The 25,662-nt window shown below is 54.4% G+C and overlaps 2 protein-coding genes across 6 annotated transcripts; both read left to right on the top strand.

The window, feature by feature from the left end:
• Positions 1-786: 786 nt before the first annotated feature.
• Positions 787-11,507, top strand: LOC101935735 (acyl-coenzyme A thioesterase THEM4). 4 transcript variants are annotated; one of them, XM_065574765.1, is made up of 7 exons: positions 787-946; positions 1,576-1,718; positions 4,182-4,341; positions 6,176-6,341; positions 6,485-6,595; positions 7,468-7,592; positions 8,469-11,507. In XM_065574765.1, exons 2-7 carry the CDS (start codon positions 1,581-1,583, stop codon positions 8,525-8,527), a joined length of 759 nt encoding a protein of 252 aa, XP_065430837.1. In that variant the 5' UTR covers positions 787-946; positions 1,576-1,580; the 3' UTR covers positions 8,528-11,507. The 4 variants fall into 4 exon arrangements, with proteins under 4 accessions (XP_065430837.1, XP_023962773.1, XP_023962774.1 ...); XM_024107005.3 differs by lacking the exon at positions 8,469-11,507 and adding an exon at positions 8,185-8,462; XM_024107006.3 differs by lacking the exon at positions 8,469-11,507 and adding an exon at positions 8,185-8,462 and having other exon boundaries at positions 798-946; positions 1,579-1,718.
• A 5,095-nt stretch (positions 11,508-16,602) lies between these two features.
• On the top strand, positions 16,603-25,383 carry C2CD4D (C2 calcium dependent domain containing 4D). 2 transcript variants are annotated; one of them, XM_024106977.3, is made up of 2 exons: positions 16,603-21,386; positions 23,111-25,383. In XM_024106977.3, exon 2 carries the CDS (start codon positions 23,226-23,228, stop codon positions 24,363-24,365), a length of 1,140 nt encoding a protein of 379 aa, XP_023962745.2. In that variant the 5' UTR covers positions 16,603-21,386; positions 23,111-23,225; the 3' UTR covers positions 24,366-25,383. The 2 variants fall into 2 exon arrangements, with proteins under 2 accessions (XP_023962745.2, XP_005293867.2); XM_005293810.5 differs by having other exon boundaries at positions 16,603-21,519.
• The last annotated feature ends 279 nt before the right edge of the window (positions 25,384-25,662 follow it).

Genomic DNA, 25,662 nt, shown 5'->3' with positions numbered 1-25,662 from the left:
CACTAGGGAGCTATATGGGACCTGGGAAGGGCTCGATGGGCGCTAGGGAGCTATATGGGACCTGGGGAGGGCTCGATGGGCGCTATATGGGACCTGGGGAGGGCTCGATGGGCGCTAGGGGGCTATATGGGACCTGGGAAGGGCTCGATGGGCGCTAGGGGGCTATATGGGACCTGGGGAGGGCTCGATGGGCGCTATATGGGACCTGGGGAGGGCTCGATGGGCGCTAGGGGGCTATATGGACCTGGGGAGGGAAGGCTCTATGGGCGTTAGGGAGCTATATGGGACCTGAGGAGGGAAGGCTCTATGGGCGCTAGGGAGCTATATGGACCTGGGGAGGGCTCGATGGGCGCTAGGGGGCTATATGGGACCTGGGGAGGGCTCGATGGGCGCTATATGGGACCTGGGGAAGGCTCGATGGGCGCTAGGGAGCTATATGGACCTGGGGAGGGAAGGCTCGATGGGCGCTAGGGAGCTATATGGACCTGGGGAGGGCTCGATGGGCGCTAGGGAGCTATATGGGACCTGGGAAGGGCTCGATGGGCGCTATATGGGACCTGGGAAGGGCTCTATGGGCGCTAGGGAGCTATATGGGACTCGGGGATAATTCTATGGGGTTCTAGCCTGGGGGGGGGCTATAGAGACTGGAGGGTCTGTGTAAGCCCTGGGGGGGCGGGGACTCTATGGGCCCGGGAAAGGTGTAACGGCCCCGTGGGGAGGGAACGAGGCTGCCGCTCTCCGGCCCGTCTCCCCCAGTTCCCATGGCAACAGGGAAGAAGGCGCCGGAAGGGGCGGAGCGGCGGCGCGCCATCCCTGTCACGTGGTGGGGCGCGTGACGTCACGCTGTTGTAACGTCTAAGCCGGTCCGAGCTCCACACCTGATGTTGGGTCGCCGGTGAAGCTCGCTGCGGGGAGGCGGGAGCTGCCACCTGCACTGGGGTCAGAGGTCAGTGGAAAGCCCCCCCCACTGGGGTCAGAGGTCATCCTAGACCCATCCTAGGTCAAAGTTCAGGGAGGGAGCCCTCCATCCCTACTGGGGCCAGGAGGTCATTCCAAGGTCAGAGGTCACTCAGGGGTGATCCCTTCCCACCCCCAGTTCCTTAGGGCACCCCCCAGTTGTGGGCTTCCCCTTCCTCACTTGTTGCTGCTGCAGCCTGGCCTCTGGGGGGCGGGGGGCTGAGCCACAAGGCAGGGCCCCTCCCCGCAGCCCCCCATTCAGGCCAGTGGTCCCCCCCCCTCCCTCAGCCCCCCATTCAAGCCAGTGGTGCAGCTCTAAGCCATAGAGCCCGCGCTGGTGTGTTAGAGCCTGGCTGGGGCTAGTCTAGTCCAGTCCTTGCTGCCCCGAGTAGAAGGGACGAGATTGCCCCCGAATCCTCATCCTGCCTCCACCGAGCTCCATGAAATTTCCCAAGATGCTGCTAGCAAGCAGTTGTGAAATCAGCATCTGGTGGGTAGGTGAACGATTCCTGCTCGTTGCACCCGGTTGCATCACCAGCTTGCGTTACAAGTAACAGAGACAACATTTGTGGGCTGCGTTGACAGAGCAAGTCTCAACGTTTGCTATCTCTGCACTAGAAGCCATGTGGAGGAATTGTGTTAGGTTGGCAAGGGGGCTTGGTTGCGGTGCATTCCTCCGTCCGGATCCAAAGGTGTCACGCTGCGGTGTCGTTCGAGGGTTAAGCCCAGCTGCCCCATGCAGTCCGCTCTGGAACTCAGTGGTGAGTATCGCTTCCCAGTTTGAGAGATGCATGAACTGAGCAGGGGACGGAGCCGGAAGCCAAGAGGTTTTTAATCTTAACTCTGACCCTGATTCTGTTGCTGGCCTTGGACATATCTCTTAATTCGGGTCAAAAGTGGCCACTCATCTGTGATCATTCAATTTCTGGGTGCCCAACTTGGGGTCTGCTTTTCAGGGGTACTGAACATCTCCCAGTGTCTCTGCAGTTGTAGGCACTCAGGATTTATGAATATTAGACCACAGTGTGTCAGCTTGAACTCACAGATGTTGAGGCACCTAAAATCAGTGGCTAGTCTTAATTTCTCAACCTGTCTGCCTCCCAGTTCCCCATAATTTGAAGAGAGAGAGAAATGTTTTGGGAGGGCGGGGGGGGGGGAGCTTTCCTACCCTATGGTGAAAGGCATTATACAATCACCAGGTAGTATTAGTGGTTGTAAATTTTGAAAACCATTGAGTTGAAGACAGTTCAGCTTCCTCCTATCTATACAAAATGATTTAGTATTCTAGCACAGAACTGCAGTTCAGATATATGCTTTTAAGGTGAATCTTCTCCTACCTACCCATCTAATAGTTCATTTGGCTGAAAACACTTCTGATGAAACAGAAGACAAAACAGAGAGAAATGTCTTTTAATTATTCCCTTATTACCCTGGGTGAAAGCTGTATGTTTGTTTAAAAATGTGTTCTGTGCTGAGAGAATGTATGCGTGGCCCTCTTTGCCAGGCTACTGTGAGGAAGGGATACGAATCTGCAGACAGATGGCTAGCAATTGCAATTCTCTGAAAATAATCAGAGGAAGAATTCTTGTGTCTGGAATATGAAGCGTTATGAACAACACCACGTTATAACAAAGATGTTTTTGCCTTTCTTAAATATAACAAATAAATACCATTGGAATTTTATTTGCTATATTAAACTTTTTCTTGAGTATCTCATGGGTTGCTCTGTGTGATTGAATTATGCACCACCTTCATTTCTGTTCCTTAAAACAGTCATAGAAGACTTTATGCCAATAAAATCACATGAAGGTATTTTTAATCCCAATTCCTAGTTTGGAAATATTTCTAGCAGACAACGTGATTAACACATTAGGGCTACCTTTGTTATAGGCAGCAGTCTCCTGAATAATAACACACTATAGTATATGGGCCAAAACTTGAGGTTTGAAGACCAAAGAGCAATAGAAAAGTTTTTGATTGTTGTTCTTCAAATGAAGTGTTATTTTTTAAAACCAAACTTTGATCTGCTATGGTTTGTAACATGGCAGCAGAGGTGCTAAAACTGAAAGGGATTGTAATCGAAAGCAAAAGTGACTTTATCGATCTGAGATGCATTCAGTCAACAAAGCATCCATAATGACTGTAAATTGGATTTGGAAACTTGTAAGTAAGTTGAGTTTAAAAAAAAAAAAAGCCACTTAACCGTGAGTCTGTGTTGATAGAGCGATATTTTGCTACCCCATTAAAGTATACTCTGCTTACTTGGGGAAAAAATGATATACGGCTGACTTGATGCCATTGGCTAATTGCATCCAATGAAGGAGGGACTACTGCATTTCGACCCTGGAAAGAATCTCACTAGCTAACATAACAGCTGGACAAGGTGGGGGGGCTGAAGACTGAGTATGGACCACACCAGTCTTCAAATATGTGAAAGACTGTTAGAAAGAGGACAGTGACCAGTTGTTCTCCATGTCCCCTGAAGGTAGGATAAGAAGTAATTGGCTTAATCTGCAGCAAAGGAGACTGAAGTTAGATGTTAGAAAAACCTGCTGACTATAAGGATTGCTAAGCGTTGGAATAAGTTGCCAGGGGAGGTTTTGGAATCCTTATCATTGGAGGTTTTGAAGAACAGGTTAGACAAACTAATACTTCGTCCTGCCATGAGTGCAGGGGGCTGGACTAGATGACCTCTTGAGGTCCCTTCCAGTCCTACGATTCTCTGAAACACCTGTCAGGGATGGTTTAGGTTTACTTAGTGGTGCCTCAGTGTGGGGGACTGGACTAGAGGACCTCTCAAGGTCCCTTTGAACCCTAGATATCTATGATAAGGTGCACTTAAGTGACTCTGGATTTGTGTGGTGGTTTATTCTGTCTTGTGACTGCTTCTGAAAACCTGTTCAGTGTTCACTAGATAAATAACAGCATCCCATTGCATCCTTGCATGGAAACCTTCTCACAGGAAGTAAAAGGAGAATGATGTTTTCCAAAAGGCGATGCAGTCAGTGCACCTTTCAAAATTGTCCTGCTAAACCCTATGCAAAAAGGAAACCCAAGACAAAGCAGGCAGATTGCATATACGACTGTCTGGATCTCTGCCTTGTCAAATGGGGTGGATTAAAGCTTTCATGGTGCTTTGAAGGCTCAAAGTGCTAGATGAATGCTTATCAGGATTATTAGGAGATGGTCACCAGCTTCACGGTGTCTCAACAATTTCTTTTCAGACCTGGCTCTCTCAGGCCAGAGAGTTGAAGGATTATGCCCTCCCCAACTCCAGCTGGAGCCAGGGCATGATGGATTTGTATAGCAGGTTCCTGGAGATGTGTAAAGATGGGACATGGAAAAGGATTCCTTCCTACAGCAATAGTGTTGATCATTTACCAGGCAAGTCTTTCTGGTGTGTGTGTGTGTGTGTCTGTCTGTGTGTGTCTGTCTGTCTGTCTCTCTCTCTCTCTCTCTCTCTCTTCCTCTGGAATTCTGGATCAAGTATTCACCCTACTTCCTTTACCTTGTCCGGTATGTGTTGGGGTTGCCACGAAAGCCTTGAAGACATGCACTGGCTCACGGGCTTGAGTTTTCCTTCACCAACGCTGGTGTAAATTCAGAATAGTGCTAGTGGGGACTGGTGTAACTGAGGGGAAAATCAGACCCCCTATCTTTACCCTGAGATACTTTTTGTGTGTGTGTGTGTGTGTTACCACTAACCATCTCACATTCCTGTTGCCACCTCCTGGGTAAAGGGTAAAATCAACCCCAGCTCTGGCAAACAATGTCTGTTCACTCTCCTATTTGTAAGTGCCTGTTCTGGATCAGACCAATGAGCCATCCTGTCTCTGATAGTGGCTAGTAATACACCCCCTTTCCCCCATAGCGAATAACTATGCAAAGATGGTAGTTTCATCCCAACCCCAAGCAGCTGATGGCTCGGTTTAGATCTTGAACCTTGAGGGTTGATATGCCTTATTTACCCCTCTATCCAGCCAGCGTAAGTCTGGAGAATAGTTTCTTTATTTCTATCAATGACTAATCTTTTTGAATCCTGCCTCTATAATATCTTGTGTCCAGCATTTCTTAGAAGTCAGTTACCAAATGAGAATTCTATTGATGTTACTTCCCGTTACATTTCCTTGTGTGTATTTTGGTTTGGATCTAAACATTCCCCTTCCCCCTGTGCAGTCCAAACTGCAAATGTTGTGGTCAGCTGTTTCTCCTGCAACCATCTCTGTGTTTCTTTCCATGCCGCCCTTTAGGCATGAAATATGCTTCCAGTCTGCCAAACCACTCTCCCCTCCTGCAGACTCATGTTCTTGGAGGCGCCCATAGGAAACGAGTCAGTAACGAACATTAGAAACAAAAAAAAACCCTCTCTTCCTTGTCTCCCTTCCTCTGAGCTTCCCGTTGCATCCCGTGAACTCTGTGCCTGTCTGTATTTTGTGGCTGGCTCAGTGGTAAGCACATTGTCCCAGTTTATCAAACAGCAAATACCAACATTTCACCTGTGTTCTAATGCAGGAGAACTAGAAAGCGAAACTGACTAGCCTGGCTTTACAGGTCAACCCAATTAAATCTGAAAAGCATCCGTAGTGGAAAAATCACCTTAGCCTTGTAATATTTTGAATCCTAACAATCCAAGGGATCGTTAGCCATACAAGTAAGGGATTTAGGCCCAGATCCACAAAGGTATTCAGGCTCCTAACGTCCGCCATAGGTGCCGACTCCGTGGGTGCTCCGGGGCTGGAGCACCCATGGGAAAAATTAGTGAGTGCTCTGCACCCACCGGCAGCCAAGCTCCCCCCCCCACCCCCCCTCCGCCTCCTCCCAGTGTGCTGTGTCTCTGCTCCCTCCCTCCCAGCGCTTGCCGCCACCAAACAGCTGTAGCAAGCTCTGGGAGGGAGGGGGGAAGAGGCGGGGCCAGGGATTTGGGGAAGGAGTTGAATAGGGGCAGGGAGGGGGCGGGGTGGGGGCGGGGACTTTGGGGAAGGGGTTGGAATGGGGGCGGGAGGGGTGGGGTTGGGGCGGGGACTTTGGGGAAGGGGGCGGGACCAGGGACAGATGGGGGTCGAGCACCCACTGGCTCCAGAAGAAGTCGGCGCCTATGACGTCCGTGGAAATCTTTGTGCATCTGGGTCTTCGTTTTTAGCCTGGCGCTGTACCTTTAACTCCTAGCTGCTTTGCACCTTGCCGCTCATTTGTTGTCACTTTTCTTCCACCCGACTAGAATCGCTGAAGCTGACGTCTGAGAAGGAGCGGAAGGAAACCCGCCTCTTCCCCAGAAACATGGATACGGAAGGAGTGGGCTTCGAATATGCCATGTTCCTTAACACGTCTGAGAAAAGGATGGTGTGTCTGTTCCAGCCGGGCCCCTATCTGGAAGGGCCTCCGGGGTGAGGAGGTCCCGTTAATTGTCCTCCCCGAGAGTTGTGATCCGCTTAACTGCCATTGACTGGGGTGGGAGAGCGGCAGCACTCATGTCTCGGGAGATCATGTTCAACCCTTTCTTACGTCACCTTCCCAATCTGCCTTTCAGGTTTGCCCACGGGGGCTCCACTGCAACGATCATTGATAGCACGATTGGGGGCTGTGCTATATTTGTCGCTGGCAAGGTGATGACGGCTAACCTCAGTATAAACTACAGGAAGTAAGTGAATTAAGGCTTCTGTGTAGCCTCAGGGCTTACCGATAAAATCAGGGGGCCTGCAACAGTGCAAAGAGATTGTAAGCGCTTCGGGGCAGAGCCCAGCTCCTGGGTCTGTGTTTGTGCAGCACCTAGCGCCATGGGTCCATGACTAGGGGTCAGATGATAACTTCAATTGCGTCCTGCTCTGGAATGGTTTGACAACTTGGTGCCCTTAGGTTTGTAGCCCTGTTCATCCAGAAAGATCTAAGTATGCTTCCAGCTCAATCAATGTACTATTGACCGGGCACTAAGGAATCGCTCGCCCCTCTCCAACATCCAGACAAGCCTTTCTAAGGAACAGTGAGCTTGCAATTAAGGCACTGGATTGGAATCTGGGTTCAGACTCCCTTTAAGACCCTGGGAAGCCACTAGATCTCTCTGTGTCTCTGCTCCCCATCTGTAAAATGGGGACATCACCTTTCTACCTCACTGGGGTTGTGAGGATAGTCACATCCTCCTAAGTACTCCTCAGAACAAAAGCTGGTTAACTTCTATAGGCAGTAGAGCAGTGGGCTATCTAGGATGGCTCTGCAAGCACTGGAGTGACTGTGGGTGAGGATGTGATGTCAGAGTAGAAGCTGATGTTGGGAGCCACTGCTTAGACTTTCTGTCCTCTCTGGGTGATACAGCTTACTGGTTAAGGTTGTGTTCTCCACTGTAACCCGAGCTTAATGAAATTCTCTTCTAGGAAACTTTAGATTGCTTCACCCGCCACTAACGTGCTGCCACCTCTGGGGTGGAACGCGGTGGCTGTTTAACAGCTCGCAGGTACGCTCAACGGCATAGGACAGGAAGTGGAATCTCACTAACAATCAGCTGTTTTCTTCTCGCAGCCCCATTCCGCTGGGCTCGGTGGTCTTGGTGGACAGCAGAGTGGACCAAGTCGAGGGAAGGAAAGTGTTTCTGTCCTGCCAAGTCAGGAGCATCGATGGCCAAACGCTTCACGCAGAGGCGACCGGTAAGGCTCATGCGGCTGGCTTTAATAGATGAAGCAGAAGCTGTGGGCACTTGGCCCCTGGGCGGTCAGATAGGGCTGTGGGGCCTCAGACTTTCTGTCCCAGTGGAAATAGCTTTGCCTGGGGAACAGAAACGGTATCTGGCCCAGCGTGTGCCTTCCCATGCTGGTACCTGGACATGACCACAATGAATGAACCCCTGGTGACATGGAGTCCTGGGTGCTCCCTCCCCTTCCCCTTCCCCATCTCCAAGAACCGTCTGTCTCTAGGTGACCCAGTCTAGATGCTCTAGATGGGTCATCGCTGAGGGCTAACCCCCGCGGGGCCTGGTACTCAAAAAGCACCAGCCCCCGCAGCAGCAGGCTCAAAAGTCTGCGAACCAGCCACTAGAGGGCAGCAAAGCCCTATTCTATTAAAGCACGGCGCACAGTGCAATCTGCCAGCCAGCCCTGTCCCATTGAAGTCAGGGGCTCCTCGCGAGCGGATCCTGCTGTAGGATCGAGGCCTTGACCTGGTCTCTTCACTGCGTAAGGTACAAGCTGGCTGAAGCAGTGAGGAAATACCCAGCACTGGCCCTTGCTGCTTGCTTTGCAGAGACAGCCTGCAGCTCCAAGCCTCTGTCCCTTTCACAACGTGGGGGGGAAGCTGCAGGGTCCCCCTACTGGAGAGCTGGCAAAGGACAAACCACTTGGCAAAGCAGAGCGAGTCGCATTTCTCCAGAAGAGCAGTGGTGCTCTGCCTGTCTGCAAACAGCCCTGTGCCATAGGTTGCAGAGCACAGGACAGACACTTCCTCTCCCTGGGAAGCGCCATGCGGCTCTTTGGTTGCCATGGCTGTTCTGAGCTGACGCTTCCATCCTTTCTTCCATCCCGGTTTAGCCCTGTTTATCCGGGTGGATTCCACAAAGTCCCTGCAGCAGCAGATGAGCTCCCAGTGAGTCGTCTTGGCCTGTCAGACGACCAGGCTGCAGCCGAGCCCACTACGGCCTCTGCTTCTCTCCGGTCGCTAATTCCCTGCTCTGATCTCTCCTGCTCTGAAGAGAGAGCTCTGCCCCGGACTTCTCCTGAGTAACAGTGCCGTGGTGCAGATTCTTCTGCATTCATCGACTCTCTGGAGGCCACCTCTGCCCATTGGGCTCTACTACAGCTGTTGTGTCATCCCACCTTCAGCTGGCCGGTCAGTTTCTGATTAACCTCCGAAAATGAAGATCCCATTCGTTGCCTGCTGTACAGGGAACTGCTGCTGGGAGTTGGTGCCGTCTATGGACTTCAGAGGCTGTGAGCATGTTATTGTGTGTTACAACTTCAGATGTTTTATCAAAGGACAAATGCGATTAACCCTTGGCCAGCCACTTACTGCACTACAAGCCTGTAGATTCTCTCCTCTCCTTCGGATGTCTCTTACTGCTGTTTCCATTTTGTCTGCCAGCCCTCTTGTCTGCTGAGGAAACTTGCGTGCTATCTTGTGATCCAGCATGCTGTCTATCCTTCACAGCGTACGCGATTTACATGCCTCGGGATGGGTAATGGGTTTTAAAACCTTACACGCTAGTTCACCAGTTCAGGTCTAGTTCTACCAGACAGGGTGATCCAGACCCAGGTTGTATCTTCTCCTCCTGGCTGTGACCCATTCTCCTTTAACATGGAGAAGTGGGGAGGAGGGGGAAATTTGGCTTCCATGCCTAAAAGAAGGAAACATAGGACATAATTTGTCCCGGTCATTGGAAATTAGTGAACAGATCCGTTAGTGACACGCGAGCCAGAAGAGAAAACAGCTCCTGCTCTCGTAAGCTCTGCAGAGCCAATGCAGGAACGAAAAAGTAGATCCGAGTCCGATTATGGGATAGATCTATGGAATTGGAAGGCACCGTCATGCAAGAGTCACCGCCAAGCTTTGCAGAGACATTTTTAGGGCTGGTTGAAAATTTTCAGTCAAAACCTTTTTCTTTTTCGTGGAAAATCGGGCCTTTGATCAAATGAAACGTCGGCAAAATGCCTCTGCTTTCCACGGCAGACGTGCGTGTTTTCCATCAGAAAACGGAACACGGGACTGGAAATGATTTTGATTCTGAAATGCTGCTGTGGTTCAAGTGCCTCTCGCTCCTATTCTGTGTGGGCCGGGATCCCTGGCCAGGTTATGTCTTCCATAATGCAGCGCAGCCAGGCAGCTGTCCTGAAGTGGGGCCTGCCTCACCAGGAGGCACCGCAGCAGCATTTCACAATCACGCTATTTGGGTAGCAGCAGATTTTAGTCAGACTAACCCTCTTTCCTCTTCAACCACTTCGTTCTCCAGGGCCCCGATCCTGCAGGGAGCAGATCTCGGAGCACCAAGTTTGCGGCTGATTTGTGACCTTAACTATCAAAAGCCAGTGCGCAGCCTTCTTTCCTTTGGGAGTGAGCTGTCCCGGGGAGGGAGAGGAGAAAGGGGTGGGGGCGAACTCTTGGCTTCCCTTCTGAACTCTGCCACTGCCTCAAGTGGTCATGGGAAAGTCACTTACCCTCTGTGTGCCTTGGTTTCCCCACCTATAAAATAAGGGTCGATGAAACTTGCCTGTCCTGGGAGGAGAAGAGTGAGGGTTAATTCAGCTTTGTCAAGCACTAGAAGGGCTAATTATTTATAGTAGATCTCTAGTTGCGTCTGGGCTATCAGGCAAAGAAAATGTTAATGGAGGCAAAGGAAGTAATATATATACACTTGTTTATTTATTTTTGTAGTTAACTCACTGCAGTCTTGCTACATTAGCGAGAACAGCAGGTTTTGCAGAAGCCCCCTGAGGAGTTTGCCTGTAGCTACCCTTAAAGCTAATCTTGACTGGGATTTGAATTTGCTCACTAAAGAGTAGCAGTGCCAGTGGCCGCCACAGAAAGTTTGTGTTCCTGAGATCCAGGGATTTACACACCTTGCCATGAAGGGGCAGGCTTTCAGGACAACTTTAAATCCTCAGTGGAAAGGGTTTGTTTGTCTTTTAAACATCTCACCTTGTGCGAAATCTAACCTCACCAGTATTGTCCTGGTAGCGTCGCTTCTCCCATCCTGCAGCTGCTCCGCTTCTGCAACTAGACAGAGCTAATCGGCTGTAGGGTCTCATCCCGGAACCGAGTGAGGGAGCAGTTTCTGTTCCTCGGTCCAAGTAGATCAAAGAACTCCCATATGCTGGGATGGGGCCTATGTATTTTAAGTTATGTAAATGAATCTATAAATGAGCATTCATTGCCAGTAACTAACATGTTCTGTGGCGTCACAGTGTGAACCAACAGCGGGAGAACTACCCACAGCTGGCACCAGGGAAGTATTCGTGTAGATTGGGCTCTGGCATCTCTGCCATGGTGCTGTCTATCCCTGCTCAGTCTAGACACCAGCCTGGTTTAACACTGCCTGCACCCGAGCTGTGTCCACGCTCCTGCAATTACTACACTGATGGTTGGAGAATGCTTCGAAAAATTCTCACCATAGACAGCCTAGTGCAAAGTGCTCCATAGGAGAAGCAGAGCATGAAACTGACCAGGCTAGTTCCACCTTCAGAACTGCTTGAAGAACAAAAATAAACACAGGGCAGCAATGCGGCAAATCGGATCAGGTCATGAAACTGGAATAATTGTTAGGCTCTCAGCCAGTGCCAAGAATGCTGGTAAGGGAATCTCTCACAACGGCTGGTAGAATTAAAGGCATTAGAGCCTCAATCAGGGGGCTGTGATGTGAATTGATTCTTTGTTCTTCACCCAGTGCGCAGGGTTTAAAAACTTGAAATCATCTCTCTCAAATATCCTGGTGCCTGGGGGGGGAGTTGGTCTTGGTTTTGAGTTGGATTGTTATCTTGTTTGTCACTGTTTGGAGCATCTCCATCTGAAGGGGAGGGTTTCTGCAATCTAAAAGGGGCATGCCTAGCAAGGATTAAAGATGTTTATTTTAGAACAGATACGTGCTGGTCCTTTTTTAATTTTTTTTCTCCCCCCCACTCCCCGCATGGAACTGTGGCCGGGTGATCCCTCTGGACAGCATTGCTCTCGGGTTGTGCTGGGCTGCAGTAAGCCACCCGGAGAGGGGTGGGTTGGCTCTTAATAATAATTAGGAGTGTCCTGGTCTCTGCTGCTCTCTGTTGTTGTTGCAGAAGCACCTGGAGGTCCCAGTCAGGGATCAGGCCCCGCCCCCCCCAGTGCTAGGTGCTGCACAGACACACATGAAGATGGTCCCTGACCTAACGAACGGGCGTGAAGTATAAGACGAGAGAGAGCGGTAGCTACCTGGCGTTGTGTACTGCCAGCAGTGCCTCCCTCCTGCCAACCGCTCCGGGATTCTCTAGGTAATACATCAAAACCCTAGGTCACCCCTAGGGACTGCCAGGCTGGAGCAGACCTGAGCTCCATCTAGCCCAGTATCCTATTTATGACAGTGGCCAGCATGACATCTTCCAAGGAAGGCATCCGAACTCCCCCGTAGCAGATGTGGGATAATCTGCCTCCCCCATCGGCTCTCAGCCTGATCCCTAACAAAGAGATTTGTGAACCCCGAAGCACAAGGCTTAACCTCCCTCCTAAAGTGTTTGTTCCTATAAACTGTGCTAGCTTTGGCCAGTCCCATGAGCCATGTCAGTGTCCCTCTTAGAATCTACGCAATCTCTGGCCTGGGCGATGCAGACTAGACCTGGCCTTACTGACCCACGGGGTTGTCTGTGCTGTACCTGGAGCTCCCTCGCTGCCAAGAACTGGAGGCACTTCACACAGTTGTAAAAACCGGAGTGAGCACACCCCCACCTTTGTTCTTTTCTTCTTTCTCAGAGGCTGATCCTGAGGGGAAAGAACAACCGTGTAGCCTTGATCAAACACAGGGGAGGGTCAGGTCTGCACCGGCCTTTCCACCCGTGTTGAATTACTTTGAGTTAATTGGGTCTCTCTTAACTCAAGGTAAAAAGGAAGTAGAGTGAAGACAAGCCCCTGCCCAATTGTTTCCCCACACACAGCACCACGAGGCAGGATCTAGGGGATAGAGCACCCACGTGTGACAAAAAGTACTGGGAATTATTATTACTACGTTGTTACTACATGCAATAAAGGCCTTGTCTACACTTACAAGTTTTGCCGCGTCAACTGTGCTGGTAGAATTAAAGCAGCAGCCCTGCCTTGTGTAGACACTAGGATGTCTGTCTAAAAGGGCCTATGCTGCTATAGTTTAATCCGATTTGGTGACGTGAGGTAAGCCAGGCTGCCAGGGGTGGCTCTATGTATTTTACTGCCCCAAGCACAGCAGTCAGGCAGCCTTTGGTGGCATGCCTGCGGGAGGTCCGCCGGTGCCGCGCCTTCAGCGTACCTGCCGCCAAAACCGTGGGACTGGCGGACCTCCCGCAGGCATGCCGCTGAAGGTTGCCTGACTGCCGCCCTCACAGCGACCGGCAGGCCGCCCCCCGCGGCTTGCTGCCCCAGGCACGCGCTTGGTACGCTGGTGCCCGGAGCCACCCCTGCATGCTGCTCGAAAGTGCCCTATAACAGTATTACTGTGTTCATGCGGAGGCTTTTATCAGTATAGCTAGGGTGGTACAATAGCAGAGCCCTTCCCAATGTAATGTAGAGCAGGGTTAAGCCTTCTGTATAAGCATGCGTCCACACTAGGAAAAAGGATGCTTCCTTTACCATATGTTAACACGCTAAACCCTAGCGAAGACAAGGCTGCTTGTAGTTTTCACCCACGTTAGTAGGTCATGATAAACACAACTGGGGGGCCCTGGGGTTTATTCTCGACCAGCTAACGTGTGTCAGAATGCCAACTGCCTGGGCGGTGCTAGGATTTTGGGGAGAATGAGGAAATGTCTGTATTATTTGCAGGTCTGTGTGCGGGGGAGGGGGGGACGGGTAGGACGGGTTACTTGCTATGGCCTTAGATCAAAAGCGGCCGTTAGGAAAGCCAAGCAGGAAAGGTTAAACAATGGGCCCGAGAAGGGATCATCCCTATGGACGCTGGAACACAACAGCCAGAATTAGAGCCATGAAGAGGTGACTCCAGCTGGTGTGGATGCACCTCCAGAAGTCCCAGTGACACACCCAGGGGAGCGCGGCGCCATGGAGAACGTGGTAACCTAGGCAGGGCTTTGCCCCATGGCTGCTGTCGCCCAGGCTAGGCTAAGCTAGGTACCAATCACCGGCGATAACCCCGCAGTGAAGACGCACTGTTGTTGGTGCCGGCAGCGTTGTTGGTGCTGTTTAATACAGCCAACTAAAGACACTTCCTGCTCGAGAGCCAGAGAACGGAGGGTGCAAGGGGGAAGCAGGAAAACAGAATGCTGGAAGAATTTTATTTTAACGTATTAAGCCCCGACAATGTGTTTTGTAGGCCAGAGCTGAATGGGGAGAGGGTGGTAAACGGGTCGGATGGCCCTCAGCATGGAAAAAATGTTCTCTCCTTGTCCCGTGCTTTCTGGTACGGCTCCATGGTCTCCCAGGGGAGCGGTGGTCTTGTTTTGACCAAGCTGGGGATTGGGTTTGCCTTTAAACCTCTGGGACTTGAGTCAAGGGGCCGCTGGGAACAGCGGATCCCTTTCTGGAGCAGACCAGCGGATGGAAAGCTGCGTGGGCGTGAAGCTGATCATGGTGGAAGCTGGAGGTTGGGAGTTAGAGGCTATTGGCTGGAGAGGGCGAGTTCAAAGCCGGCTCAGGTGCGTATGGACTCTCATTAAACTCCCTTCTACCACACTGCCTATTTAAATAAACCCCTCGCCAGTGGCTAGGCAGCTGCTGTGCTGTGCGGTTTTCTATGCAGGCTAATATTGTCTCATTATCTAATATCCAAGGGGAGTGGGGCACCTCTGGAAAATCTCCCAGTGCTCCCCCATCTGCCTGACTTTATTCACCTGCTGTCCTACACTTCGAGTGTAAGCCTTGTGGAGCAGGGGCTGGCTCTGTTCTGGGCTTGTACAGCACCTAGCGCTGGGGCACCCTGGTCTACCACTGGGGGGAACCGCATGGTTAGAAAGCAGTGCCTGGTGGGTTTTCAAAGGGGGCCCAGTTCCCATGGAATTCATAGCCCTTAGCGTTTGCCCACAGATGACCTGTTTCACTAGGGCAGCTTTGCTGTGTACCTGGCAGCAGTCTAAGTGCGCTTGGGCCAATGGACAGGGCAGGTGAAGCCGAAACAGAGCAGGTTCGAGCTTATCCTGGGCGTGTTTCGGAGGAGGGCAGAGGTTTGGTGCTTTGGGAAATCCCATTAAGTGCCTCTCTGCATCTTTAGGCGCCATAAATACCTTTGTATCCTGGCCTTGGGGCGCAGGTGTGATACAAATGTAGCAATTGAAGATTAGAAGCGTAGCAGTGTCGAGAGGCCAGCTAGTCCAGCCCCCTGCACTGAGCCAGGACCAAGTAAACCTAGAGCATCCCTGACGGGTTTGTCCAGGCTGTTCTTAAAAACCTCCAGTGACGGGGATCCCACAACCTCCCTTGGACGCCTGTTCCAGAGCTGAACTAACCTTAGCGTTAGAAACGTTCCTAATCTCAGTCTAACCTAAATCTCCCTTGCTGCAAATTAAGCCCGTTACTTCTTGTCCTACCTCCAGTCGACCTGGAGAACAATGGATGGCTGTCTCCTCTTCACATATTAGGTCCCCCCCATCCGTCTTCTTTTCTCGAGTCTAAACCTGCCCATTTTTTTTTTTTAAACCTTCCCTCACAAGTCAGGGTTTCTAAACCTTTGATCATTTTTGTTTCTTTCTTCTGGACTCTCTCCAGTTTGCCCACATCCTTCCTAAAGGGTGGCACCCAGACCTGGACACAGGACTCCGGCTGAGGCCTCACCAGTGCTGAGTAGACTGGGACAAGGACCTCCCATGTCTTACATGCGACACTCCTGTTAATACACCCCAGGATGATATTAGCCTTTTTTACACCCGCATCACATTGTTGACCCCGACAGCGGGCAGCTGTTCAGAGGTGAAATGTGCCCGTTCTCTTGAGCCCCCTCCCAAAACTTCACCCAGTGGCTGATCCCTTCATTGGTTGCTGCAGCAGCGATGCCTCGGATTGAATGAGTTAACCGCCCCCCCCCATCCACTCCATGTGCCACGGCGGGGGCTAGATTCGGGGAGCATGGGGTCAACTTGCCCTGCACAGGGATGAACAGAGCGAGTGCGAGTGCTCTCACTCCAGCACTCCACATAAGCACTATGGGAAATCGGTGTCGCTCCGTTGAGATCAGTGGTGCTGTGTCAGTGGAAGATCCGGCTCTATCATCTGCCTCCCTTGTGCATTTGCCATGGAGTTACCCGGGTCGTGCACCGTCTTAACAAGGCAAACCCTGAGAGGCCTGTGCTGAATGATCGCTGGAGCATTCGGCCCAGCAGGTGCCGCAGAGATTCCTTGTTTGGGTCTCAAACTGAGCTCAGAACCCCCGCCCACCCCGTCTCCCTTGCTGCGTGTGCCGTTTGGCTCGTGCGCCTTTCCTGTGACACGTAGCGCAAACACGTCCCTCGGAGAAGGGATTAAGGGCTGCGTTAACAACAAAGCCAGCTGCTGCTGCTCTGAACAGAGAGACTAACTTCTGGGGCTGGGAGTTTCCAAGGGATATTAGCACTCCAATTCCCACTGATCTGTGCCCTTGTTTGCCTGTCTGTGCAATAGGAGAAGGGGAGTTCAGTGGGGCAGCATTTCCAGGGTTTCTTTAACCAAACTGGCTCCATTCCCTGCCACCAGCCTGTTCCCAACGCACCCAGCGTCAGCGATGTTGGGAAGAATTTGACCTATATTCGCGAGGTGGTGACTTAAAAATGGCCCAAAGCCACAATTTCGGCATTTTTCCTCCTCCTAAAGTCATGATTTTCTGAGCCCCTGCCCACCGCATGGTGCTGCTGGAGTCCGTTTGCAATCCTTGCTTCAGGACTGAAAGGTGCCCCGGGGGCGGCTTATTTAGCCTCGTTCACTGACCAGGTTGAAGTCTCGTACGAAAGGTCACTTGTCTGGCCTTGTCTTAACCTCCCTCCTGTTTCAAAAACATCTTCCCGCCCAGCCGGGGCCAGGGTGCAGCCTCCTGAATGGGAGTCACCTCACAGCGGCGCGGGAGACTGGAGCCCAGCAGTAACTTTGCTCAGAAACTCGTGCGGTCAAAGAAGTAAGCGTGTGCCGATCTGGCTCCGGCTAGGCCAGATGGGAGCCTACACTGGAATCTCCAGCTACTGTGCCTGTGGTACCCGGCTGATCTCTAGAGCCGGTCCTCCTTTGGCCAGGGAGTTCAGGGGTCTCCTAACATATCAGGCTCTGCAGGCAGTCTTCTCTCCCTGCCATAGCCCAAGATCCAGACTACCAGCATGGGGGTGTGTTGAAAGGGCCACTGTTAGGGCAGCGAAGCCGGGTCAAGGCACATTGTAACTATCAAGTTCAGCTGCTGCAAAGAGAAGCCTACGACGTTCCCTGCTGCCGTTAAAGGCTCAGAGGATGTCGCCTCCAGGTGAGCCCGTGAGCTGGTTGGCAGCTGGAAAGCAGATGCCAATTGCTTGGCAAAGAGAGCAGAGAAGCCAAGCCCCATCGTTGCTTCCTGCGCTGGCATTGCACCGGCGGTGGATCTGGTCCGGTTTTGTCCACCAAGCACTCGGTGTGTTGGGTTTCACCTGCTGCGTTCCTCTTACTCATTGGCGGGAACCCGTTAACGTGTCCCAGTTGGCACTGCATCAGAATATCGTTTGGGGCAGCGGCCGAGCAGACCCCCATTGTACGGAGCCGGTATGATGCCGCTTGATGCTGCCGCCATCTCTCGCAGTGGACAAAAGTGCCCACGCAATATCTGCGCTGTGCAGCTCCTCGGCTTGACTTCGATGCCCGCCAAGCCCCAGGGCCTGTGTGTGTGTTTATGGAAATGACATGGACATCGGCCTACAGCATAGCTTGAAGCACAGACCGTGCCTCTTCCATCCCAGCTCTTCCAAGGACCTTGGCTGCTACCCGGAAAACTCCAGGGCCTGCTGGGAAGAAGACATTTTCCTCTGGTCTCCCTTGCACCCTGCATTGGTAGGACGTAGCATAAGAATATAAGAATGGCCCTACTGGGTCAGACCAGTGGTCCACCTAGTCCAGTATCCTGTCTTCCAACAGTGGCTAGTGCCAGGTGCCCAGAGGGAATGAACAGAACAGGTAATGATCAAGTGATCCATCCCCTGTCGCCCATTCCCAGCTTCTGGCAAACAGAGCTAGGGACACCATCCCTGACCATCCTGGCTAATAGCCATTGAAGGACCTATCCTCCATGAACTTACCTAGTTTTTTATTTAACCCTGTTATAGTCTTGGCCTTCACAACATCCTCTGGCAAGGAGTTCCACAGGTTGACTGCATGTTGTGTGAAGAAATACTTGCTTTTGTTCGTTTCAAACGTGCTGCCTATTAATTTCATTTCATGACCCCTAGTTCTTGTGTTCTGAGGAGGAATAAATAACACTTCCTTATTTACTTTCTCCACACCAGTCATGATTTTATAGACCTCTATCATATCCCCCCTTAGCCGTCTCTTTTCCAAACTGAAAAGTCCCAGTCTTATTCATCTCTCCTCATACAGAGGCTGTTGCACTCCCCTAATCATGTATGTTGCTCTTTTCTGAACCTTTCTAGATCTTTTTTGAGATGGGGCGACCACATCTGCACGCTGTATTCAAGATGTGGGCGTACTAGGGATTTATAGAGAGACAATATGATATTTTCTGTCTTATTATCTCAGTGATGTCTGCAGAACAGTGGGGGCTTGGAGGGGAGGGAGATGCGAGATGAACTATTTTGTTTCTATTCTGTGGAGGTTCTTATACCGCACTCATCACCGCAGTATCTGAGCGAGCAGCGTGACTAATATCTGTCTCGTGTGGCTTGGTTGCTCATCCTCTCCCCCGCGGGAGACGTGTGTGCAGTGAAGTGTCTGGTTTTGGTAGCACACACGTGGCTCTGTGGTAGGGAAGGTAGGTCAGAGAATTGTCCCTTGCCCTTGGACGGGCCTTAGTTCCTGGGGGAGTCGTTCCACAATCTGGGATTGGCCCCCGGAGAAAGTTCTGCTCCCACTCAGATGAGTACGTCATCTGTACGGCACCCTGTGTGTCAGGGGAGAGACATTGCCCACGATCTTCGTCCTGCGGAGTCAGGCTCGGTCACCCTCCCTGGCCGCAGGCCGTGGAGCGCCTTGTAGAGGAGGAGCGAGCCCTTGCCTTGGATTTAGTAGTCGGTGGGGAGCCGGTGCAGCAAGCGGAGGACAGGTGCGATGAGCTCGCCACAGCCTGTGTTGCTGAGGAGACGCGTGGCAACGCGCCGAGCGAGGAGCAGTTTCCAGGCTGCCGACGTCTTTGTGCCCAGGTCTGCCACGTTGCTGCAGCAGAGCCGAGGGGTGACCATGCTCACTCCCTTCCACCCCGGGCCAAGATTTTGACAAGGAGGCTTGGGGGCGGGGGGGGGGGAGGGCCTCCATTTCTGAGTCCAGATTCTGAGAGGGTGTCTGCAAAGGAAGTTAGAGTCAGAGTCTAAAATCACCAGGGACCACCCCAACATTGCGTCTGACCTGCGCATTACGGGCCACCAAACCCCACCCCATCACCCTGGTATGGAGCCCAGCACCCTGGATTAGATGCAAGCCTCGCAGCTCTCCAGAGACTAAGCACATGTGGGCTGCAGGAGGCAGAGCCCGAGGTCCCTGCCATGGCAGGGGGTGATGAGGTGAGATATTCCCTGTGACCTGTACCACATGCTGGCAGGGAAGGTGAATTCCCCCCCCACCCCCATGCCTGGTCCTTGCCAATCAGACCCCGGGGGAAGATTCTGAAAGTGTCGGTCCATATGAGATGCTTAACAAGTTCATCTAAGGCCGGCCGGGACCGTCATGATCAGCTGTTCTCACCTCCTGCCTGGCCTCGGCCCAAGTTTCCTGCTCCAAACCCGGGACTTCTGGTTGAGCCAGAAGCCGATGGTTCAGAAGCCATCCCGCCTTGCTCTACCGGCTCCCACCGGTTAGTGCCCCTCCCTCTGTCAACACTGGACTGCCTGAAAATCTCCTTTCTTTGTCAGCCTCTTGCAATGTTGGGCCAACTTCAGGCCCACCCTAAGCAGGCCGGTCTACGGTTTTTATACAGCCCACATCACCTTCCTGTCGGAGCACCTCCCAGTCTTTAATGTAGTTATTTTCATAGAAAATAAAGCAGGGCAGTGCTCCTAGCCTCATGGGGAAACTGAGGCACAGAGCGACTCCGGGATTTGCCTTGGGTCATGCCGGGAGTCTGTGGCAGAGCGGGAAATTGAACCTAGGTTTCCCACAAGGCAGGTGAGCCCCCTAAGCTCTCGTAGCCTTCCCGGGCTGGCTAGTTCAGCCAAGAATCTCAGGGCAGGTGCTGCTAGGATCTACCAAAAGGCACAAAGGTTCTGTGCATGTCCCAAAAGCAGCAGTGAAATCCAGCCACAAAAGCCTCTTTGTCCTGTGTTATTGGACGTGACCCAGCGCAACCTGGGGCAGCACGAGGGGAACAGAGCCCGAAGAAGGAGCGGCATCAAATTAGTCAAAGCCTGTTAAGCGTTCGCTAAGGGGAGGGAGGGAAGATGCAAAGTCCCAGGGATTTCCTGGCGCTGCAGGGGCTGGTGAGATGGGCCTGGACCAGGGAAGGGCTAGCACGGGCAATGGAAGGGCAAGCGGCCCCTTGGGACGGCTCTTAGGGGAGGTCGGTCGTCACGGCCCATTCAGCTGCCGACGGACACGATCGCAACGGAGGTTTTCCGACAGCAACTTGTTTCCCTGAGCAGCCGCCGGCCGGCAGAGACTTCCCCTCGCTGCCAGCCGGGGCCGGATTCAAACCCAGCTCGGCACGGTGTCTCGTTCCTAAGCCAACAAGTTCTGCCAAGGAGCCGCACCGGCCTGCAGCGCGCTATTGTTTGGCCAGCGCCGCCCTCGGCGAGGCAGGACGCGGCTCCCTTTGGTGCGGAGCCAGAAGGAGCAGTGGGGTCAGCCTCAGGTAAACAGGGAACCTGATCTTTGCTCCTTCCCCAGAGCATTATCCTATTAGTGCAACTAACCACTGTCAGCTGGGATTCAACCCAGGGCCTCCTCAGCGAAATACAGGCTTCCCCCAGTTGAGCTATGTAGAGATTACAGGGATTTAGGCTATTATGTTTGGGGGGGAGGGGGAGATATTCACTAACATCACAAGCTGGGACAAGCGAGTCTATCAGCATGCGGCTATAGTAGGCTCTTATACTCTAGGTGAGCGTGACGTAACTGAGCCGTGCGCTCCATTCATAAGGGCCATGGAGCGGATTCCTCTTGCCCTGCGGGGAGGGTCAGGAACGCCGCGTTGTCCGGTGGCCTCCACCTTACCGGAGAAGCAGCATTTCAGGGATCGGAGTCGGGAGATTTGAACCCAGCGCCGTGGCAAGCACAGCAAGCGACTCCAACGTGGGGAAGAAAACGCCCTTTGTACCGTTCCTCCCAGCCACGTTGCCCGAGACACCCTCCCCTGATGACCCAGGAGAAACAAACTCGATAAGGTGCCCAGCCACGCACTGGAAACAAAGGCATCTCGCCTGCCGCGAGTGGCGTCTGTGCTGAGCCGGCCTGCTTCCTTCCTTCCTCGATCCATCCGTGGTCATAAATATCCATCGCTGGGGTGGTGCTTGCTCTTTATGACGGAGCCCCCTGCTGGGAAGTGAATCTGCGAGCACTGGGCTCCCTGTCTCCCTGCCCAGCAGCCGGCTGACTCAGAGCGTGACGCTGGGAGCCGAGCGCTATAAACCCCGTGGCAAAGGCTGGCGGGTCCCAGCTGCTCTGGCAGAGCAGAGAGAGCGTGAAGCCGAGGAGAGCGCTGAAGGCAGGTAAGGACGGGGGCTGTTGTTCTGGGCCAAGCCTTGGTCCCACTTGGAAGAGGGAGCTCTTTACACCGGAGACCTTTTCCAGCTTGGCTTCTATGAAAACCGGCCAGGATGCAGCGAGGGGCTTTGATGGCAGGTAACTGAGGCAGGAGAGATGGGGGTGGGGGGTGCAGTTTCTAAGCATGGCAGTTGTTTTTTTGCCCTAGTGACATGTTGGCTGATTACCCTTTGGCGAGGCAGCGTTGGCAGCTCCCCCGGCCCAGGTGTCTGGGGGAGACACGCGGGCCGTTCGGAGCAGAGCAGGGCTCAGTAGGGCAGAGGATGGAGGGCTCTCCCTGTGGGTTTGGGTTGGGTAGGGTGACCAGACAGCAAGTGTGAAAAATCAGGACAGGGGGTGGAGGGTAATAGGAGCCTATATAAGAAAAAAACCTCAAAATTGGGACTGTCCCTATAAAAATGGGACATCTGGTCACCGTAGCGTTGGGAAATGTAAATCGGGGCCCGCTGGCTCTACAGATGTGACCCCCTGGCTCTGCAGATGTGGGTGTGGGGGAGGGAGCAGGATGTGGGGTTTAAGGGCTTTTAAAAATCTCTCATTGCTACTGACAAAAATGACTCCAGTATTTTAAAATATCGGCGCTGCTGATTAAAGCAGAGAGGGGCTGGGAGTTAGGACTCCTGGCTTCTAGTCCTAGCTCTAGGAGGAGAATGGGGCTAGCAGATTAGAGCTGGTGGTGCTGGGAGTCAGGACTCCTGGGTTCCATCCCCAGCTCTCAGACAAGAGTGGGGTGCAGTGAGGTGGAGAGGGAGCCAAGACTCCTGAGATACGGAGGCAGTGCTGTCTAGTACCTACAGTCCTGCAAACCTAGGTTCTAGTCCCACTGGGTCACCTTGTGAGAATCCCCTCTCCTCTCTGCCTCAGTTATCTCATCTGTGAAATGGGCACAATGATATATGTGTGTTTTGAGACCCTCCAACCCAAGGGCTAGACAAGTGCAATGTGTTGGCTGGTCCTTCTTTGCCACTTGAGCGATGGGGCAGATTCTTCCATCCCACCCGAACTCTGAGCCTCTCTGGCTATTGAAACATGAGGCTGCGTATCAGGGCCCTAGCGCTTCGCTCCACTGCCCAGGCCCCCAGCACGGCTCCGATTACTGCAAGCCCAGGGGCTCTGGAATCTAAGCAGCTGGGTGGGTTTCTAGCAGAGGAAAACACCCGTTCGCGAGGGGCCACGGGAGATGTTTGCTGGGCCCAAGGATGCTTCTGCTCTGCCATGAGACGGCGCCTGGCTCCTTTCTCCAGCTGCGCTGCGTGAGCGCCACCCTTTGGGCCAGGGCATCATCTGCCCCCTTCCCCCCAGCTCCTTGCGCGCAGGGCAGGAGGGCCCAGCTGCCCTCGGGCGTGAGCCGTGCTCCGGCGGTAGCGGGTCCCAGGAGCGTTTGCCTCAAGGGGGCTGGGTTTGAGGGGGCTGCTGGCTGGGGGGTAGCTCCCGTGAGGTGAGGTGAGTCCGTCCATAGGATGAGCACCGCTGCTAGCGTTTGCCTCGGCAAAGGCTCCAGGGCTGTAATGCGCAATAAAGCCCAGCCCCTGCCCCCAACTGCTCTGAGTCCTTCCTCCCCCCCCCAGCTCCACTTCAGAAGCAGCTCTCTAGCGTGAGGAGAGGACGATGGCGATCCAGCCCCTTCCACCCTCCAAGGCTTTAACTTGCTGCTTCTGGTTCTTCCTAGGAAGCGTTTGACTCCAGGCGCTGGACCGGGGTTCCTCGGGAGGGGGCAGCTGCCCAGTGACCTGCTCCCCGCCGGCTGACTCTCTGCCCGGGCCTCAGCCCCCGACTCCATCGAGATGTTTCTCTCCAGACAGAGGGCCACGAACAGGAAGCCGGGCCCGCTGCCCACCTGCCCCAACGTCCTCACCCCTGACCGGATCCCCAAGTTTTTCATCCCCCCCAAACTCTCCACCCTGTATGGCAGAGCCCTGGGCGGGAGCCCCGCTTCCCAGCAGAGCCCCCAAAGGACCGGGAGCCCAGAGACACACAGGACACTGCTCAGAGCTGCCGATCAGTGTGTCATCCACCCACACAGCCAGCACCAGGACCCTGCGGCCAGGGCAGAGGGTGAGGCTGGCCAGCAGCTCCCCACTGCCTGCTCCATGCCCCACCTCGTCAGCCCAGGGGGCTTCCCCCTCCTGCCCGAGAGCCCCCACACGCGCCGAAGGGAGTCCCTCTTTCACACCACGTGCCCACCCCACCGCATCTCCCTTGACCTATCCCCAGAGCCCGGCGCCAGGCTCCTGCCCCCAGAGCTGCGGCCCGTCTCCCAGCCCGGCGCCTTGGACAGCGACACGGCCTCCTCTGCAGGTTCCTCGCCCTTCGGCTCTCCGGTGCTGGGGCACTCGCTGGCCTGCCAGGCCCACCGGGGCCGGCCCCTCTGCAGCCGCGCCCCGGCGGCGAGCCGGGCCAGCTCGCTGTCTGCCGAGGAAGCCAGCTCTACGGACGACAGCCCCAGCGTCCCGCGCCGACAGGCCGAGCCCAGCTGGGGGGCAGCGGCCAGGTTGGCCCCCCCACCCTTCTACCCCTTGGACTTCATCTGCCGCCCTGCGCGGGTGGCCCAGGAGAACACGGTGGCGCTGAGCCGAGGCGGGTGCCTGCGCCTCTCCTCCGAGTACGTCCCGGCCAGCAGGCGCCTGCTCGTCCGGCTGGTCAGCGCCGAGGGGCTCTACCCGCAGCCCTGCGACCCCCGGCGCGTCGGCTGCTGCGTGGCCCTGCAGCTGCGCCCGGGCAAGGCGCAGAAGCAGCGCAGCGCCGTGGTCAAGAGGAGCTGGAGCCCCATCTTCAATGAGGACTTCTTCTTCGAGGGCCTGGCGCCCCACGAGCTGCCCGGCCGCCGCCTCCGGCTCAAGGCGCTCAACAAGGGCTGCGGCGTGAGGTGGGACACCGTGCTGGGCGAGGCCGAGGTCCCGCTGCCTGCCCTGCTGCCCCCCTAGGGCCCGGTGGCGCTTGCTCCCAGCAGGGGCCTGGGAGGAGGGAGAATCAGAGAGCCAAGGTTTGGGGGGCTGGAGGGCAGGCAGCGGGACCTCAGTAGTAGACGTATGGCTACTACCCAGCAGCCCACCCGTCCCTCCTCTCTGCCCTGCCCAAAAATGACTGGGCTACCCCAGCCCCGGATGGACAAGGGCTCGGCGTCCCCATGCCCCTGGCCCACCAGGTGTGGGGGCGCTCGGCAGGGCTGAGCGCTGGCCCCCAGGCTCTCTGTGCAGGGGGCGCTGGCTGCCTGGCGCCCAGCGAACTGTTTGTTTATTTTTTGATAATAAAAAGGAACCTGTACTGCATGGGATCCCGGCCGTGGCTGCGTCGGGGGAGGGGGGGGGCAGGCTGCAGCAGAGAGAGGGCCAGGGCTTCATGGAGAGAGTGTGTGGCGTGAGCCACCCTTTGCCCAGCCCCTTATCCCCTCCCCTTCCCTGACTCCAGCAGTTTCTCTCCACCTGCCAATGGGGGGAGGTGTCTCGCTCTGCCCGCAACATGCGCCACCTCTGGATCCGGTTCCTGCTGCAGGGAGGGGGGTGGAAGGGGAGAAGAGACATGACAGCTGAGTTTGCAAATAGAAGAAGAGAAAGCTGCCAGCCAGCCAGCCAGCCGCCCCCTCCTGCCCCGGGGCTCTGAGCTGGGGGAGAGCACAGCCACCCCGGCAGGAGGCCCCTACTGCTCGCACTATAGGTGGAACTCTAGCAACAGCTCGCAGTAGTAGGTTCTTACCCTCTTCTGTGAATCAGCCACAGGAGGGCGACACGACCCACATTGCAGTGCCACAAGGGTAGAAAGCAACAGCCTCCTCCCCCTTCGGGTGGCTGAGCGGGACAAGGGAAGAAAAGGGCCGACAGGCTGCAGGGAAGAGGAGGCCGCAGGATGATGTCACGTCTATGACCCCCCCTCGCCCCCGCGGGACGTCAGTGTGTCCCACCCCCGCTCGCTGGGCCCAAAGGGAACGCTGTGCCTGGGGGGCGGATGTGCACCCCAATGGGCCCGGCTGGCATGAAAGGGCCAGCCCCCCTCACCCTCGCATGGGGCCTGAGCGAGGTAAATGGAAGGGCTCCAGCAGGCTTTGGCTCAGGCCCCGAGGGGCCTGCGCCAGAGCTGGGGTTGGCCAGGGACCCCCCCACCCCTCACTGGCTCAGGGCTCCCTGGGGTGCTGGCATAGGCACCGTGGCATGGATGGGAAACCGTCCAGCTCCGTGGCAGGCACAGACCCTTGAGGACATGGACGGGAAACCCACTGGTGGCCAT

This window comes from Chrysemys picta, chromosome 20 (assembly GCF_011386835.1).
Source record: "Chrysemys picta bellii isolate R12L10 chromosome 20, ASM1138683v2, whole genome shotgun sequence".
NCBI classification, from domain to species: domain Eukaryota; kingdom Metazoa; phylum Chordata; order Testudines; family Emydidae; genus Chrysemys; species Chrysemys picta.
Note: the sequence above shows the minus strand (reverse complement) of the source record. Positions and strands in the feature narration are given on the sequence as shown.

What these genes read in the sequence shown, in the direction of transcription:
- C2CD4D (XM_024106977.3), top strand. Translation starts at nt 23,226, where the DNA reads ATGTTTCTCTCCAGACAGAGGGCCACGAACAGGAAGCCGGGCCCGCTG.
- LOC101935735 (XM_024107005.3), top strand. Translation starts at nt 1,581, where the DNA reads ATGTGGAGGAATTGTGTTAGGTTGGCAAGGGGGCTTGGTTGCGGTGCA. An exon ending in GTCCGCTCTGGAACTCAGTG is followed by an intron (nt 1,719 to 4,181) that starts GTGAGTATCGCT and finishes ATTTCTTTTCAG; the next exon opens with ACCTGGCTCTCTCAGGCCAG. An exon ending in TAGTGTTGATCATTTACCAG is followed by an intron (nt 4,342 to 6,175) that starts GCAAGTCTTTCT and finishes CCACCCGACTAG; the next exon opens with AATCGCTGAAGCTGACGTCT.